Source organism: Eublepharis macularius, chromosome 9 (assembly GCF_028583425.1).
Source record: "Eublepharis macularius isolate TG4126 chromosome 9, MPM_Emac_v1.0, whole genome shotgun sequence".
Lineage (NCBI taxonomy): Eukaryota > Metazoa > Chordata > Lepidosauria > Squamata > Eublepharidae > Eublepharis > Eublepharis macularius.
This window is the reverse complement of record NC_072798.1, coordinates 101,242,853-101,260,747: the sequence shown is the minus strand read 5'-3', so window position 1 is coordinate 101,260,747 and position 17,895 is coordinate 101,242,853. Positions and strand designations below refer to the sequence as shown.

The following is a 17,895-nucleotide window of genomic DNA, read 5'->3' as shown; positions in this document are numbered from 1 at the left end:
TCCCTGTAAACATTGGTGGAGATTCCTAGTTACCCCCTCTCACTTGTCTCCTTAAATGCTAATTAGTGGTTAAGAGTGGCAGGACTCTAATCTGGAGAACCAGGTTTGATTCCCCACTCCTCCACTTGAAGCCAGCTGGGTGACCTTGGGTCAGTCACAGCTCTCTCGGAGCTCTCTCAGCCCCACACACCTCACAGGGTAATTGTCATGAGGATAATAACAACACACTTTGTAAACTGCTCTGGGTGGGCATTAAGTTGTCCTGAATGGCGGTGTATAAATCAAATGTTGTTACTGTTGTTGTTGTTATTCCAACTAATTAAGGAGACCTCTTATTTGTGTAACAAAGCAGCCCTGTGATCCACTCAAAGCAAAGCAGGTCCAAGGCACAGAACACCCCCCTCATCCACCCTACACACCCCTCCCATTCCTAAGGGTGGAGGAGTGGGGCAGCGTGGCATCTGAGCAAGGGCAGGTGTGGAATTGTCCAAGAGGTGTCTCAGTGCAGCTGTTTTGAAGTCAAGCAGCTTTCAGGCGCAAGGTGAAAGTGCGGCACGTGGACTTGAAAGAGGAGGCAGATAAACAAAACAGACAATATAATGCTTTTACTGGAGTTACTTTCCAATAACTCTTTTACTAGATATCCCTATGCAACACTTAGTGATTCCATATAGTAAACTTTACACTTAAAAAAATATTCACATCTCTGGAAGAGGGATACACCAGTTCTATCAATGGCTGATTTTCTTCTCAGAACAGAGGGAGGAGGAAAAAGAAGATTGCCCATAGATTTGAGGGCACGGACAGAAGCCCAGTTGCATCATTTGACTTCAGTTTGCAAGGTGAGAAATAAGGAGGGGATGAAAGAGACACAAATTCGGTGCAGGCTGGATTCCAAACCTCCAGCTTAAAGTTCATCCACAAATTCGTATTTTCACAGCAGTCTCTCCAGCATCATTGGAATGATTCTCCTGAACAGAAATGAACTTCTTGTTGCCAAGATGCTTATACTGCCCATGCCTTACCAGAAGGCATATGGTGTTTGCACTTACAAAACGAGAGTGCAGTGATGCCACCGGAGGGGTCATCTGGAAGTTACATTCTCCTCTCCCCCTTCCTTGAAAGCTAATGCAACTATTACCTACAGCTGCGGCAGTGAGATAACCTGGAAACACAGAACAAAATCAGGAAATTAAACCAGAGAGTTATAGATGGGTAGCTGTAGTTTTAGGTGAGTAGCCGTGTTGGTCTGCAGTAGAATAGTAGGATTTGATTCCAGGGGCACCTTTAAAGACCAAGAAGCTTTCCGGGGTGTCAGCTTTCGAGAGTCAAAGCTCTGATGTATTGTTGAAGGCTTTCACGGCCAGAGAACGATGGTTGTTGTGGGTTTTCCGGGCTGTATTGCCATGGTCTTGGCATTGTAGTTCCTGACGTTTCGCCAGCAGCTGTGGCTGGCATCTTCAGAGGTGTAGCACCAAAAGACAGAGATCTCTCAGTGTCACAGTGTGGAAAAGATGTTGGCAGGTCATTCATCAGATATCAAGGTCAAGGGAGCTTGACTCTCAAAAGCTTATACCCTGGAAAGCTTGTTGATCTTTAAGGTGTTACTGGGCCCAAATCTTGCTCTTAAACCAAGATGTGACCAGCATGTTTCTGATACACAAAAGAGTTGACATCTTAATTGGTAAATTAATTTATTCCTGTAGTGACATATCCGGGCTCATCAGACTAGAATAGTTAAAATACAGGTGTCTCTACCAGACAGGTTGGCATCTTGGAAGGGTCTGGGCTAGAAGCAGGATGAGATGCCAGTCCCCCACCTCCCAGCCTCTTAAAGTTATCTCCCCAGAACATCTTCATCCCAATCTACCCTTCCTCCAAAGAGCTCAGAACAGCACACGTATTTCTCCTTTCCTTGTTCTAGCCCCCTAACAACCATGTGAGATAGCTAAGAGATAAGAGATGCGCAAGTCTTGTTTTTGTGTTGCTAGATATAGTTTTGATTAGAAGGGACACCAAAGTGTGTAGTGAAGGTGTTCAGCACAGGTCAGTGGCTAGAATTTGGTCCTGGGAGATCAGCTTGGCTAGACCCATTGCATGAGTTCACACACATTTGTGTACAGATCTATGGCATCATCTTATTTGGAATAGTGCATAGAGAAGTGTACGCACTATTCCAAATGAGGCCATGCCATAGATGTGTCTCTCAAAGAAAGATATCATCCAGCTGGGAAAATGCAAAAGAGGGCAATCAAAAAGATTCAGAGGTTAAAGCACCTTTCTTATGAGTCTGGGACTTTTTTTTTTTTAGAAACAAGACAACTGGGGGCATGTAGATGTTTATAATTTTATGCACATTGAGGAAAAGGTGAATCAAGAGCTTTCCCCACTCTTTCCTGTAATATCAGAACTTGAAGGCATCCAGAGAGGTCGGGGGTTAATAAAACACGGACAAAAAGGAAATGCTTCTTCATCCAATGAGAAATGAAATTCTGGAATTCACTGCCAGTGAATGTAGTGATGGACTCGAGCAAGGATGACCTTAAAAGGGGCTTAGGGAGGAGAAGCTTCATCAGTGGCTACTAGCCACAGTGACTAAGAGTCTCTCTACATGTTACTTAGGACTTAGGGATGCTCAAGTGCAGGGTTATATGTATGTATAGTCCTCAATTCACATGCAAGCTGTTCTTGCTCAGGGCATGTGAATGCCGCTTTCACAGGAGCTCCCTTTGTGTGACTGCATCTGCAAGTGATTCTGGAGGGCAAAGCGCCAATTCAGCTCTCTTTTCACTGTGAGAACAAGCACTGCAGGATCCTTTGACTTGCCAGTTTGCATTTCTGTAAGATGAGAGAAAGTATCAAGACCTGCATTTCTATGGGTGGAGGTAGGAGAAACTGGGATACTTTTAGCAGTTGAGGAGGAACTGATATAGAACTAGTGAATGTATTCATGGGGAGCAAACTAAAGTGTGACTGTGTGCACGAGTGCATGGAAAGTTGGAGGGGGCGGCATATGAAATGAGGTTCACTTGAGCATCCCTAGGGACTTCATAATGGCTCGAGAGACTATATCAGTGCAATCCTAAACAGAATTATTTTAGTCTAAGACCATTGATTTAAATGGGCTTAGATTGGAGTAACTCTGCTTAGGATTACACTGTAAAAGGAACATCTATATTCAGAGGCAGTAAGTCCCTGAAAGCCAGCACTAGGAAGAAAAGCAGGTGAAGGCCTCTGGACCTCTGGGCCTTTTGCTGTCTCTTCCAGGGCAACTATTTAAAATAGCAAAACTTCAGTCCAGTAGCACCTTAAAGACCAATAAGATTTCTGAAGTATAAGCTTTCAAGAGCCAAAGCTCCCTTCATGAGATACAAGTAGGAATGGAGATTCCCAAGACTTTCTAGCCACCCAGAAGGTGGGAGGGGTATTCCAAGGAAGGGAGTCAGAAAAGAACATTGACTCCCTGAAAATCTTGTTGGTCTTTGAGGTGCTACTGGACTCAATTCTTGCTGTTCTACTGCAAAACCACATGGCTACCCACCTGAAACGGTTTGAAACAGGTTTCTGGACTACATAAGGCAACCACTGGTCTGACCTAGAAGGGTAATTCTGATGTTCTTACAGTCTCTATATTGGTAGCTAGAGCTGCTCACAACTGTCCCTGTAGCATTCTGGACAATAATTTGACATCAGAGTTAAAATGCTGAATCTAGGGACATTTCACAGATTGCCAGCTCCAACCTGTCCACTAGGCACATCTTGGGTGCCAGAGGTGGAAGGGTGGCAAACAGCCCTGTCACCCCCCTCTCACGGCCCAACCTTCAGGGTTCCTGTGGCAAGTGACAGCATCAGGAGGTGCCTCCAGCCCTAGTGTGTAGCTAGAGGGGAACTTGTCCCTTTCCTCCCCCTCTTCACCAGGCTTCAAACTGCTATTTTCAAAGAAGGGCAGGGAATTTACAGCAAGGTATTTGAATGAAGCCATCTACAAATGTCAGATATTACTAGGCCGTTCATCTTCTCCTGGCTTCAGTTTTACCCATCTTTAAAAGAGAAGCAAAGCTACTACAGCTCATGTGTTTATCACAGGACTTTGATTGCAAGCCATCTCCCACAAAATGAGTATTATGGAAATACAGAAACCAACCACTTACTTATTTTACTTTCTGTGCTCTGCAAATTAAATATGAAGCCAGGAATCCTAGGAATATCACAGCACCAAAGATGATGAGCACAGCTTCCAGCAGGTGTAGCAATTTGATCTTATTTGTCACTGTGGAACGGAAAAACTCTGCTTTCTCGTCATCAATAACTGCCGTCTGAAAGAGAATCAAAGAGCCACATCAGCCCATGCAGGGGCACACCAGTAGTTTCTCTCCACAGCTTTGTTAACACAACAATCTCTTTGTCAGCACACAATTCATATCATCTCAGACTGGGGGACAAGTCCAGAGACAGGAATACTGCAGTTAACAAGCAGCCCCTGCTTTCAATTTTGATCAGGAAATCCATTATTTTCTGCCTGACTTGCCAGCACAATGAGGCCAGCAACGTTCTGGCAGCAGCCCCCCCACCCCCGAAAAAGATGGTGGATGGGGCAGGCCATGGCTGGTGATGCTGTAGGACTTAGTGGTGCAAGAGTGCTGACGTGTGTTTATGCACAGATTGGCTTTCAGAAGCTGCAGAAAAGCCAATAGAAAAACATGGCCACATTAAAACAAATAATTGAGGTAGCCGGCCCAAGGGTGACTCAGCCTTTCCATCCTTCCGAGGCTGGTGAAATGAGTATTCAGTTTCCTGGGGGTAAAGTGTAGATGACTGGGGAAGGCAATGGCAAACCACCCTCGCAACAGAAGTCTGCCAAGAAAACGTCACGATGCAACGTCCCGTCCCCCCACCCCGTGGGTCAGTAATGACTCGGTGCTTGCTTCCTTTACCTTTAATTCTGAAGTCCTTAACAATAACCATTGGTAATCATGCATGCACACACACTCACACACACAGACGCACACACACTGACCTCATTGAGCCAGAGAATGGGAAACATAAAAGGGAACTCAATCTTCTGTAAAGCCCTGGAATAAAACAGGATGATACATTAGCATGGTAAAATCCTGAACAACTCATATAATGGCAAAAACTTTTTTTATTCAAACAGCTCAGATAATTGGCTGAAATACATTTCTAGTGACGTTAACACAGCATACTGCTCATTTTATTTTATTTTTTAAAATTGCCCTAGATGAGAATTTCACAGAGAAACATTTTCTTCATTATGGGTTACGATTGCCTCATCAAGAGGGTTAAAGATGCTGTCTCTGCACTCAGCAATTTTATGTTTTAGAAAGCACTAACAAGACTACCTTCCGTCACAAAATGTGTGTTGCCACACATTGAAAGTATAATGTATTTTAACAGAAATAAGTGAAGAGATGGAGAAGAGAAATGTTACATAGTTTTAATAATCTGCTATACATTCTCTTTTTGATATTATGTTTATACTTCAATGTTACTTTGTTATATATTTTGTTTTGATATTATGTTTACTGTCTAATGCTACTTTCTTGTTATATAGTCTGCTTTTGATATTCGTTCTACAGTTCAAAAAAGAGAGAGCATACTTCCCAGGTAGCATGGAAGGATAGAGAGGCAGTACTGTTTAGTGGTTAGGACGTCAGACTAGGACCTGAGAGATAAGGTTCAACTTTCCACTCAAATGTCCACCACGAAGCTTCCCTGGGCCAGTCACTCTTTTTTAGCCTGACCAACATCATAAAGATCATGTGAAACTAAAACCGTAACTGCGGCCAGGTATGCTGTTCTGAGCTCCTTAGGGGGAAGGGGGCATGGAAGCAGACAGAGAGTATGCAATTGTCTCCTGAAAAGCTATGGATTAATATTTACATGTCTTTATGACCAGAGCTGAATTTGTAAGTGGCGTAACTCCTAAAGCAAAGACATCTTTGATCCTAAAGAGTAAGGTGTTTTTAAAAAAGAAGTCCTACAAGTCCAACAACTTTCAGCTGACTTGAAATGTGCACAGTATTTATGAAGCACCCACCAATTATTTATATGCGCAGTTATAAAGTAATATACAGAAAACATTTTTGCTCCCAAACTTACGTAATTTTGGGAGCAGGTCTCACCACTAAGTTGATTTGCAGCCTTTTGGCAAATTGTAACGTAAACCCTGTTGTCTAAAATAAAAAACAAAAAGAACCAACGTTACACAGAGAAATGGCAGTCCGAGGAATTAATTCTAGTGATGGGCAGAATTAAAGATTGACAGGCCGCTTTTCCTGCACGCAAGCTGGGCTGCACCTAAAGAGTCCACAGCACAGACAGGAAGCAGAGCAGAGCAGAGCAGAACAGTGAGAAACTGTAGAAAAAGATCTATTTTTCACTCACTGACAGGGCCTAACCATACAGTCATACCCATACGAAATAATTTCCCCAGCTGGGTCAGCAGACATGCTTTTGGAGTCTGTGCTCCCCAGGCATGTATGTACCTGATCCAGATTGGGACAGCAAGGAAAAGAGACTTGATCAAGTGGAGCGCAAGTGGAGCACAAGTGAACAGGGAGGAATACACTTGAGTCTGTTCATTTGCCAGGCAACTGTAATTCGTCACTTGTAGCTTGGCCCTTAGAGTCAAAACGGATTTGATGCCTGACGTGTGGAGGACACGCATCAGTTTCCCACAAGGTTCCACGGGAAGTGTAGTGAGAAAGAATCTCTACCAGGGAGAAGAGGGAGGGAATCCTCTTTCTCTAGGCATCTCGTCTAGTTTGCTCAGCTCTCTCTCACCACCGCCAGCTCCTCCTGCTCCCCTAAATGCACTCAGCAGCCAGAGAGAGCCAAGCATGCTGGTGGCGGTGAGAGGGACAAGGAGTGTATTGCCGCTGCCAGCTCCCTCTGACCAACGCTGGTGCAATCACCTCCCTCTTGCCGCTGATTGCAGCTCCCTCTTCTCCCTGGCAGAGGTTCTTTCTCACTACACTTCCCATGGAACCTTGCAGAAAACTGACGTGTGTCCTCCACACATCAGGTATCTCGTCTGTTTTGGCTCTTATAGCCTTTCTCCTGTGTCTTCTGTGTCATTTTCCCGGCCTGAAACAACACCAGCGGGCCAAGTTGGTGTAGAGTTTAGGGTGTCAGACTAGCACCTGGAAGACCCAAGTTTGAACTGCAACTCTGAAATAGAAGCTTGGTAAAACAAAAGTCCAGTGGCACTTTCAAGCCCAATGTTGCATTCTTGTCTTTAATGTTGGACTTGTGCTTAATTGTGCTGCAACAGACAAGATGACCACTCCCTAGCAGTCATCATGGAATCCTGAGCCAGTCACACCGTCTCAGCCTAACCTTCCTCAAAGGGTTGTTGTGAGGATGAAACAGAGGAGAAGAGAAGGATGTATGCTGCTTTGGGTACCCATGGGGGGAAAGGTGGGGTATAAAATGAAGTAAATAAATAAATAAGTACCAATCCAACAGGGGAAACCTTATTTGCCCCATCAATATATGTAGAGACTCTAATGAAGTAAACAGAGCCATCTTGCCTGGCATGGGGGGGGGGGCAGGCCTCGGGACCATCTCTCAGACACCGCAGCCCTGATACAAATCATGCCCATTTTTGCCTGGGAGGCATGGATTCCCAGAACACGTCTGCCAGCCCACCTGAGGATATACGTAGGAGAAAGGGATCCTATTGTTAGGCCCTTTCATGGCTGAAAACCATCTTCTGGCTTTATGCTTTCAGGAATCGCAAAAAAACCAGTGTCAGATGACCAGAGCTTTCGAAAGAGCAGCACTCACTGGCCCCGTGTCTACAGAAGCCAGAAGAGGAAGTGATCCAAGAAAACTTGTAAGGACAGAGGATGGCCGGGGCAGCCTTTGAATCTCAGCTCAGACACGCTGTGCAACAAGGCAAGGGATTCTGGCAGCCCCCTTTCTGCCCACCTGCCCACAGCAGCCACTCCTTTGGGTCAACATACACTGGCGAAAAGAGCAAGTGGGCAGAGAGGCACCCCCTGCTGCATCACAAAGGATTCCAGGACTCACGTTTTGGTGCACCAAAGACATTTGAGGCAACCAATTTCCGTGGCTGAGGCTTGAAAGGAACTCTGCAGCCATAAGCACCTCCTATCAGTGCTTCCTTCCAGGAGGTGGACTTAATGATATAGGAAAGGGGAAAGAAGGAGAAATATAATGCCAATGACTTACTGGCTCAATGTCTAAATAAGTCATATGCTCTTGTTTATTTGGGTGCATTCCTTCAACCCCTTCCCCAACTTCTTTACTCGCGTACAAGAAGTGTGGCAGTGTAATAGCCACTGGCTTGCCTACAGAAGAGGAAGGAGAAAGAAAAAAATACCATTAATGCCTGATTTGAAATAACCATGCTCCGTTCACTCAACTCTGGTGAATGGAAGAAGGCTAGGAGGGCCATTTTTATTCAAAGGATTAAGTTGGCCACAGGGAACTCCAAGCCTTCAGATTTTCAGCTGCTTTAACAGCTGAATCAAAAAGAGTCCAGTAGCACCTTTAAGACTAACCAATTTTATTGTAGCATAAGCTTTCGAGAATCAAGTTCTCTTCGTCAGATGCATGATACAGAGACTGGTCTCTGTATCATGCATCTGACGAAGAGAACTTGATTCTCGAAAGCTTATGCTACATTTAGTCTTAAAGGTGCTACTGGACTCTTTTTGGTTTTGCTACCACAGACTAACACGGCTAACTCCTCTGCATCTTTAACAGCTGAAAATCTGATTTGTGAGGGTTACAGCTCTTTAGGAAAGCAGCATATCACCAAAGGTATATCATCCCCAAGATGAAACAGTGGCCACTGCTTGCACAAACTATGTGTGCAACATAGCTATATGATTTTTTTTTAAAGGACCGCACTAGAGCTTTAAGCAGGCCTACTAAGGGCCAAGCTAGACACGCAGGTTTTTAAAGAGTTGGGCCTGAGAGCTAAAACCACACGAGATGAATTACATGAGGACGCTCATGTGAAGGGAGATGCAATATTAGCCAGGAAGCGTGGTTTGACTTTCACCTCTCTCAACAGAGCTGGCAAAGAACAATCCTTGGAGGGTTTGTTAATTTCACTTCTCTACAGAGCCCGCAAAGATCACTCTTCAGAGGGTTTGTTAATTTCCTCTTTGCTTCATGGAAGTCTCTGTCAATTATCAACAAACCCTCTGAAGAGCAATCTTTGCTGGCTCTGTAGAGAGAGGTGAAATTCAAACTACGCTTCCCGGCTAGCATTGCATATCCCTTCGCTTGAGCGTCCTCGTGTAAATTGTCTTGTGTGGTTTGGCTCTGAGTTCCTCCCCCCTCCAGTGGTTTCCCCATGTCAAAATAGCAGGGAAGGGCGATTTTTTCTACTGTTTTTTCCACACCACGTGGAATATTCTGGACAAGTAGATCAGTAAAAACGGGGGGGGGGGCTCACTCTTATGTACTGTGACATGGGAAATGGACACACAACTACAATGTGAATGAAAGACAACCCCCTCCTCTTTTTGGTGGCTTATCTGAGAAAAAAAACCCCTAGCCTTGCATTTGAGTAAATAGTGTATGATCCAAAGTTATTGTGACAGCCATGATGACTTCGTAATGTCTGAATCAGCTCTAGATGTCTCTGAGTTTGGCCAGCTTCATTTAGCCAACAGCAATCAATACAACATGTATTTGTCCAATTCTTTTCAAAAACTATTTCGCTTAGTGCCCATCACCTTATTAGCTTCTCTTCTTCTTCCTTCAGGCTTCTCCTATAGTACCTGCAAGGCTGGGACAATAAGAAGTTTCCCAATTGTGGTGAACTAGCATAAACAACCAACCAACCCCTTGAACCCCCTGATTGCTACTGCAAGCCAAACTGGGGTGTCTGTGTGTATGTTTGCACACATGCACACATGTGCTTATAAGACAGAGAGACAGAAATAGAGAATATCCCTGCCTAAGCATGCATTTTCCATATTAACTGATCTCTACAAAAGCATACCAAGGAATTCATTCAGGTGCTCTATATCACATTAGAGAGTATTGGCTGTGAGATTCTCTAATGGGACATCAATGCTCTTTGGAATTTTTTTAAAGCTTAAGTCCATGCTATTTCACATATTTTTGGAAGAGACCCATGGCTTTAATATAGTTCCCTGGTGTCTGCTAAAAAGATATTTTTAAAGTCCTGTTGATGTTAATTCTACAGCCTAGGATTTTAAAAATGTGAAGTCTGTCAAACTGGCCCGGGGAATAGGGGACAGGACAGTGAGTCAACCAAGAAATAAGATTTAATTCCACATCCCTGAACTTTGAAGCTGTTTCCGGCAACAGGAAACACAGTTTCTCTGCACGTTGTGAATTACTTGGGAGCGCACACGTGCAGGAGTTGATGCCTGGTCCTCAATTCACGTGTAGGCTATTCTTGTTTGGTGCACATGCATGCTGCTGTCATATGAGCTCCCTTTGTGTGATTATGTATTTAAGTGAGTCCAGTTCTGTTTTCCCTGTGAGGCTCCTTTGAATGGCAATTTGCTGTTGGCTCCTTAGTCTTGCCAATTTGCATTTCTTTAAGGTGTGAGAAACTGTCAAGATCTGCATTTCAATGAATGGAAGTAAGAGGTGGGGGAAACTGGGATAATTTTAGCAGTTGAGGAGGAACTGAGATGGAAGGTGTGAGAGCAAACTGAAGTGTGACTGTGTGAGTGAGTGCATGGGAAGTTGGAGGGGGAACGTGGGCAGTACCCTAGGCACTTCATAATGACAGACAGAGATTGTGTTGCAATTCTAGCTATTCAAGTCACGAGTACTCAGAATGGATCATTTTAAATTCTCAACTTCAGTGCTTCGCAAGTTCTAGCTCAGTACCTTCTTTACATGTGCTAATGTCCATAGCCCCAGCTAACGTGCAGTTTTTTGAAATGACTTTGTCCAGGCAGAAGCAAATGTTATCTGGGTTGACGAGGGGTGATGCAAAAGCTCCAGGAGGCACTATGAAGCGATACAGGGGAATTCCCTTCACAACTTGATCACTGTCAAATTCTCCATAAATGGACCTGCAGGAGTAAGAAGATATAGGAAAGAAGAGTCTTACTTTAAGAGAAACAAGAACTTCCTGGGAATAGACATTCTTATGATATAACCACCTTACGTCAGGGCCTACAAGCTTGATGGATGCCAACGTAGATGGATACTTGCAGGGCTCATTTGGAGGGTGAACGCACCGGGACATCGTTCCAATAGTTCCCCCAACAGTCAGGTGGCCCCACCCACCTGACTTGGAAAAAATTGGGGCCATTTAGGCCTCGATTGGGGCTGAAACGGCCCAGGGATCAGGGCTGAAATGGCCTGGATAGGGTGGCTGATCCTGGCTGGATAGGGTGGCTGATCCCGGCTGGATAGGGTGGCTGATCCCAGCTGGATAGGGTGGCTGATCCCGGCTGTTTAGGCCCCAATCCGGGCCAAAACTGGCCCAAATTGGCCATTTGGGGCCATTTTGGGCCTGTTTTGACCCGGATCGGAGCCCAAACCATCTGGATCAGGTTGATGCCAGGGGAAAAGCCTCCCCCGCCCAGCACCAACCTGATCCTGGCCATTTAGGCCCCAATCCAAGCCAAAACAGGAACAAAATGGCCATTTTTTGCGATTTTGGGCCCGTTCCGACCCAGATCAGAGCTGAAACCATCTGGATCGGGTTGGTGCTGGGAGGGAAAAGCCTCCCCTACCTGGCACGGACCCAGTCCTGGCCGTTTTGGTCCCAATTCCAGCCCAAACAGACCCCAAATGGCCATTTAGGGCCCATTTTGGCCAGGATCGGGGCCAAAACCATCCAGATCAGGTTGGTGCCAGATGGGGGAAGCCTCCCCCACCCAGCACTGACCCGGTCCCAGCCATTTAGGCTCCGATTCAGGACAAAGGGCCCAAAATGGCATTTTCTGGCCGTTCTGGGCCCATTTTGGCCTGGATCGGGCAAAACCATCCTGATCAGGTCTGTGCTGGGTGGGGGAAGCCTCCTCCACCTGGCACTGACCCGGTTCCAGCCATTTCAGCCCTGATCCAGCCCCCAAATGGCCATTTTTGGCCATTTTGGCCCCCTTTTCCACAGGGATTGGGGCCAAAATGGCCGGGATTGGGTCAGTGCCAGGCGGAGGAACCCTCCCCTGCATGGCACTGATTTGGTCCAGGCTGTTTCAGCCCTGATTCAGGCACAAATGGGCCCCAAATGGCCATTTTGGGCCATTTAGGGCTCGTTTCGGCCGGGATCAAGGCCAAAACAACCAGGATTGTGTCGGTGCCTGGTGGGGAACCCCTGCCCTGCTTGGCACCAACCCAATCTGGGCTGTTTTGGGCCTCATCCAGACCAACATATGCCCAAAATGACCATTTTGAGCAATTTTGCGCCCCTTTCGGCCTGGATTGTGGCCCAAACAGCCCTGATCGGGCCACTGCCAGGTGGGGGAACACTCCCTCCTCTGGCAGCAGGTGAATCCTGGCCATTTCAGACTGGTCAAGGGGCGTTACATATGCTAATGAGTTCCTGCAGCCCTTCTTCTACGAAATGGCCCCTGGATTCTGGGGAAAATAATGGGCACATTTCCCCTGTTTCCTGTATTAGCTAAGTTGTATTTTCTCCTAGAAATCCCCTATCAGCCTGATGATCAGAGCAGGTGCCAGGGCAGGGGATCCATTCAATGGGGTCAATAAATCAAAAGGCACGAAAATCATTTGCGGCCCGAAGGGCAGGGATGTGAGATGGGGAGCGCTGGAGAAAGAGGAGACTCAAAAACGTAGCTGTGGTAAAGCTGGCCCTAAATGTATTGATTACAGCCATTGGAGCATTGATGTGGCATAGGGCACACATCAAGTACCCAACTGCTGTCTGATGGCATCATCTGCCCAGTCTGCCTGCTGGAATTGGCAAGGGATGTGACCTCCACCTGGGCACTGCTCCAGTGATTCCCAGGGTGAAGCTGGACAATGGCCCCTGAGCTGGGCATGTCCCTGCATGGCTCCCCACTGGATCCCTTAAAAGGACCCCTAAACTGGGAGTGAGCTGGCCAGCCAGAACAATCTCCCCTCCCAATGGATATGGCCCAATGTCCCCCAAACTGGCAAGCCAACATTGTGGCAAAGCAAAGCAGGATAGCACAGCAAATGCACCACAATCCTGGTGGGGGATGTCTTCAAATGAGCCACCACCCCCCATGTACAAACCAAAAGGGGGTGGAGGGGACCCGGAGAGGCCTTTTTGCTCATCCACGCTACCCTAGTTGGCCAGTGAGACACAGCACAGGAATCAAGCTGCCCAAAGTTGCCAAAGTCTGCTTACATGAGAAGGAACATTCAGCCCTGGGGTCCCCTGCCCTGGTGGCAAGATGGTTCCCCCTCCAAGCCAGAGGATGATACAAAGGGACCCTCAGTCACCCCACCTTGCCTCCTGGCTACAATCCCCCCTAGTAAGTCGATGGAGCCCTGTTTCCTACCTACCTACCTACCTGCAGATATCAGAAGAAAAGAAATGTAGTATAACATCTTTTTTGACAAAAGGGGGAAACGATGCTCCATCTGTGGATTAAATCAAAGTGCAGTGTAAACTATTGAACAGCCCAAATGTGTAAATATTTGAGGCAGTTTACAGAAGCATGAATTCAAGGAGTCTGGCGCCCTCTGTAACCGAACCTCATAGAGTCCATTTAATCGCTCCACCCCTCCCTTGTTCTGCTGCATGCATAAATCTAATGCATCATGGCCTATTAGGGAGTAAGATCTAATCTACATATGCAAAAAAATGAGAACCTTAATGTGGTAGACTATACCACTGCAGCCTGATTGAAGGGGAATGTCATTTTTGGAAACGATCCTCTATCCAAGCAACCGCCTGCAAGTAATAGGTTTATTTATTTACTTCATTTAAGCCCTATCTTTCTCCCCACTGGAGACTCAAGGTGGCTTCCATAATTCTTCACTCCTCCATCTTATCCCCACAACAACCCCATGAGGTAGGTTAGGGGCTGAGAGTGTGTGACTGGCCCAAGGTCATCCAGCAAGCTTCCATGGCAGTGTGGGGATTCGAACCTGGCTCTCCAAGATTCTTGTCTGATGCTTTAACTACTGCGCCATCTTGCATCCGATGAAGAAAGTTGTGGTTTTCAAAAGCTTATGCTACAATAAAGTTGATTAGTCTTAAATGTGCTACTGGACTCTTTACTATTCTACATTTAGGGGTTTTTTGTATCCCTAGAAAAATATTAAAAACTGATTATCCTCACTTCCAGCAGTGTGAAATGACAGAATGGACTGTACCACCTTGTTCTTCTAGGTAGACTAGCCTTTGGACAGACATGACATGAATGGGGAGGTGATCTATGCAATATATCGAGTGCAAGTGGGGCGCAAGTGAACAGGGAGGAAATACATGTGAGTCTGTTCACTGGCCAGGCAAGTGTAACTCGTCACTTCCAGCTTGGCCCTATACAATGAAAGCCACATGTAGCAACCGCAGGTTTTCTTTGAGAAGCTGACCAAGGGAACATTTTACAGGTCCCAATTCAGCAGGAAGGGTAGAAGAGAATTTCTCACCCTCTTTCCAACCCCTCCATCAAATATTTTGCCAAGAGGAGGAGGATGAGAATCAGTAGCAATCATATGGGGCTCTCTCTTCCCCAACCTGACTCAGGTAAAAAGCAGCAGGCCCTGACAAAGAAGCCCTTTGGGGTGGTGGGTCACACGCCGTCATTGCTGAAGGAGCAGGGCGGAAGAGCCATGACTGGGTTGCACGGGTATCACTGCAAAAATATTCAGCAGACGTGAAAGAGAATTCTTTATCATTGACCCAGGAGGAGGAAGACCCGAAGCAAAACACACACACACACACACACACACACACACCCCATAGGAGGCACAAGAGCTGGATTATGTCTGATACCAAGGACAGGTCAAGGAAGCATGGGGATGACCCAGGGCCAGAGAGAAGCACTACCTCATCAGGCAGTGCAATGCCTACAGAAGAACCCTCACTCTGCCATGAAGGATGCGGGGTGGCTTTGGGCCAGTTGCTCTCAGTTTATTCTACCTCAGAGTACACGAGACCTCTTAAATGAGGACGTTTAAATGAACGGAGACGCAATGTTAGTCAGGAAGCGTGTTTAAAAAGGTAGAGCCAAAAGCTCTGTCAATTGCACCTCTCTACAGAGCAGGCAAAGATCACTGCTCAGAGGGTTTGTTAATTTCCTCTTTGCATTTTGACAGAGCCTTCAGGGAGGCAAAGAGGAAATTAACAAACCCTCTTTGCCTACTTTGTAGAGAGGGGAAACTGACAGAGCCTTTGCCTCTGTCTTTTTAAACAATGCTTCCTGGCTAGCACTGCATCTCCCTTCACTTGAGCGTCCTCATATAAGAGGTCTCATGAAGAGGGGCTCTGAAGGGGCCAGTTCTGAGTCAGGAAATTCCTGGACATTTGAGGATGGAGCCTGTTGAGGGCGGGGTATGATGCCAGGGAGTCCAACCTCCAAAGCACACCTTTTCTCCAGGGGAACTGATTTCTACTGCCTGGAGATCAGTTGGAATGCCAGGAGATCTCCAGCCCTCACCTGGAGGCTGGCAATCCTACACAAGGCTGTTGTGAGAATAAAAATGAAGAACCAAGTACGCTGCATGGAATGCCCCCCCCTTCCTTTCTTAGTATGGATTTCTCTAACAATAAGGAGTATTCATTTCTAAAGCAACACTTCTCTTGTGGACTTTGTTTTCAAGCAAGATCCCCTCTGCTTGCACACACCCAGCTCATGCTAACACTAGACAGAGAGATGGAATCTGGATGGGGTGATATTGCATTATTATTCTTAGATGTTGAAATGGGAATTTCCCATCTTGTTAAATCAAGACAGCCACACCTCCTTTGACTGGCACAAGCTGGGCCTGTTCAGTAGCTAACTGCTTCTGGTTTAAATGCTGTCACTCTTTTGCTGTCCCAATTCCAAAAGGAAAGCAGAACTCTCTTGCTATTCTGGAAAGGAGCAAACATAACCTTTCCTGATTATCTCCTTTGAAAACCTGAATTGTCTTTGTGACCTTTCAAATGCACCATATGACATAAGGAGCAGTCTATTAACTAATCAACAGGCACACTAATCCTCACAAGGCTTACGAGGAAACCACTGCCGGGACACACAACCTAGGAGGGTCAAGTTTCTAGCATTTCCTGGAAAAGTTGCTGCACTCAATTCTTACACAACTGATTTAATGGAATTTCTTCTCCTTTAGTTGGACCTTTCAAATGCACCATATGACATAAGGAGCAGTCTATTAACTAATCAACAGGCACACTAATCCTCACAAGGCTTACAAGGAAACCACTGCCGGGACACACAACCTAGGAGGGTCAAGTTTCTAGCATTTCCTGGAAAAATTGCTGCACTCAATTCTTACACAACTGATTTAATGGAATTTCTTCTCTCAGTGACTGTGACACAGAGAGATCTCTGTCTTTTGGTGCTACACCTCTGAAGATGCCAGCCACAGCTGCTGGTGAAACGTCAGGAACTACAATGCCAAGACCACGGCAATACAGCCCGTAAAACCCACAACCACCATCTTTCTTCTCCTTTAGTTGGATCATCGTGCCCTATTTTTTTACCTGCTCCATGCCATTGAGGGGGGGAATCAAAATCATTGGAATGAATTGGATAGGGGAATGATGCTAAGCAACCAGTCCTTTTGTACCAGCAGCATATTTTCTAATAAGGGAACAACAGAAGTTCACAGGAGGAAAAATACAAGAGACCTAACATAAAAATCACAAAGTGAGCCCAATTCTGGTTTCTAGACACTCACCTGTCCCATTGACCATGTCACAAGGACCTTCCCAGAATGAGAGGGTGCTGTAAAAAAAAAAGAGAGAGAGAGAAACAATTCCTTCTTAGGTCTTAAAAAGGCCCAGGTCCTTAGAGAGATCTGTCTAGATCAACATGCTGATACAGCAATAGGCCATGTGGCAATTTTTCCTTTCTAAACAAGCAGATCAAAAGGAGGGGGAGCATGTTCCCTTTTGAGGACAAAGGTCTGTGGCTTACATGCAACCCTGTCCACACACGCATAGTTCAGGCTGGACTCAGTGGCGGCATCATTCTCTGTACATCACTGAGCTGTTTACCTGGAAGGGGAAGCTACATAGCAAGCGTTTTCCACCATTCTCCTATGATGGATTTTTCCTCTAATTATACTCTCCATTACAACCATTATTTCACTCACACCCAGAATACAAGTACTATTGCAAGACTTTTCATTCATCATAAAGCAGATACAAGAGGAGTCAACACACAGCAATTGTTTGTTCAAGTACTTGAAGATGTGCCATATCCTACAGAGCATCTTGCAGTTCATATTAACTGGTGAACTGTTGTTCCTCTCTGAACACAGAGAAGAAAAAAGCATCTTTTGCTGTATTCTGTTTTGGTGGACTGGAACAACATCTGCATGCTTTCTTAAGAGGGGTTCCCAGGAGATTGTGTTTTCTGTGGGTGCTAGATAACAATGCAACCGTTTGCAACTAATAAATATGGTTCACGTTTACCATGCCTCACACTGCCGTTGTTTGATTCCGAGTTTACATCGCTGCATTTTCAGCACACAGCACCTGTGGAATAACCCCTCACTTTTGAAAGCCCATTCCACCTGTCTGAGTAGCATTTTTCCAAACAACCACAGCCCCAGTTATAGTGGTCTAAAACTGCACGAGTGAAATGACTGTGAAAAGTTGTCTAATCCAAGGATGGCAAATCTCTCTATGCTTGGGGGCTACTCTGAGTCTCTCTACATGTTACTAAGTACCTAGAGATGCCCAAATGCAGGATTGTATGTGTAATCCTCAATTCACTTGCAGGCTGTTCTTGC

At 45.8% G+C, this 17,895-nt stretch overlaps 1 protein-coding gene across 4 annotated transcripts in view; it reads right to left on the bottom strand.

Annotated features, from left to right (window-relative positions):
* Window positions 1–590: 590 nt before the first annotated feature.
* Window positions 591–17,895, bottom strand: part of CD36 (CD36 molecule) — a 63,152-nt gene continuing 45,847 nt past the window's right edge. For all 4 annotated transcript variants that reach the window (XM_054988458.1, XM_054988455.1, XM_054988457.1 and 1 more), the window contains 8 exons: window positions 16,837–16,883; window positions 13,500–13,569; window positions 10,873–11,060; window positions 8,218–8,336; window positions 6,121–6,194; window positions 5,018–5,072; window positions 4,152–4,316; window positions 591–1,165 (listed from right to left, as the gene is read on the bottom strand). In XM_054988458.1, coding sequence (XP_054844433.1) covers window positions 4,152–4,316; window positions 5,018–5,072; window positions 6,121–6,194; window positions 8,218–8,336; window positions 10,873–11,060; window positions 13,500–13,569; window positions 16,837–16,883 — 718 coding nt within the window. In that variant the 3' untranslated portion in view covers window positions 591–1,165. The remainder of the gene's footprint in view (window positions 1,166–4,151; window positions 4,317–5,017; window positions 5,073–6,120; window positions 6,195–8,217; window positions 8,337–10,872; window positions 11,061–13,499; window positions 13,570–16,836; window positions 16,884–17,895) is intronic.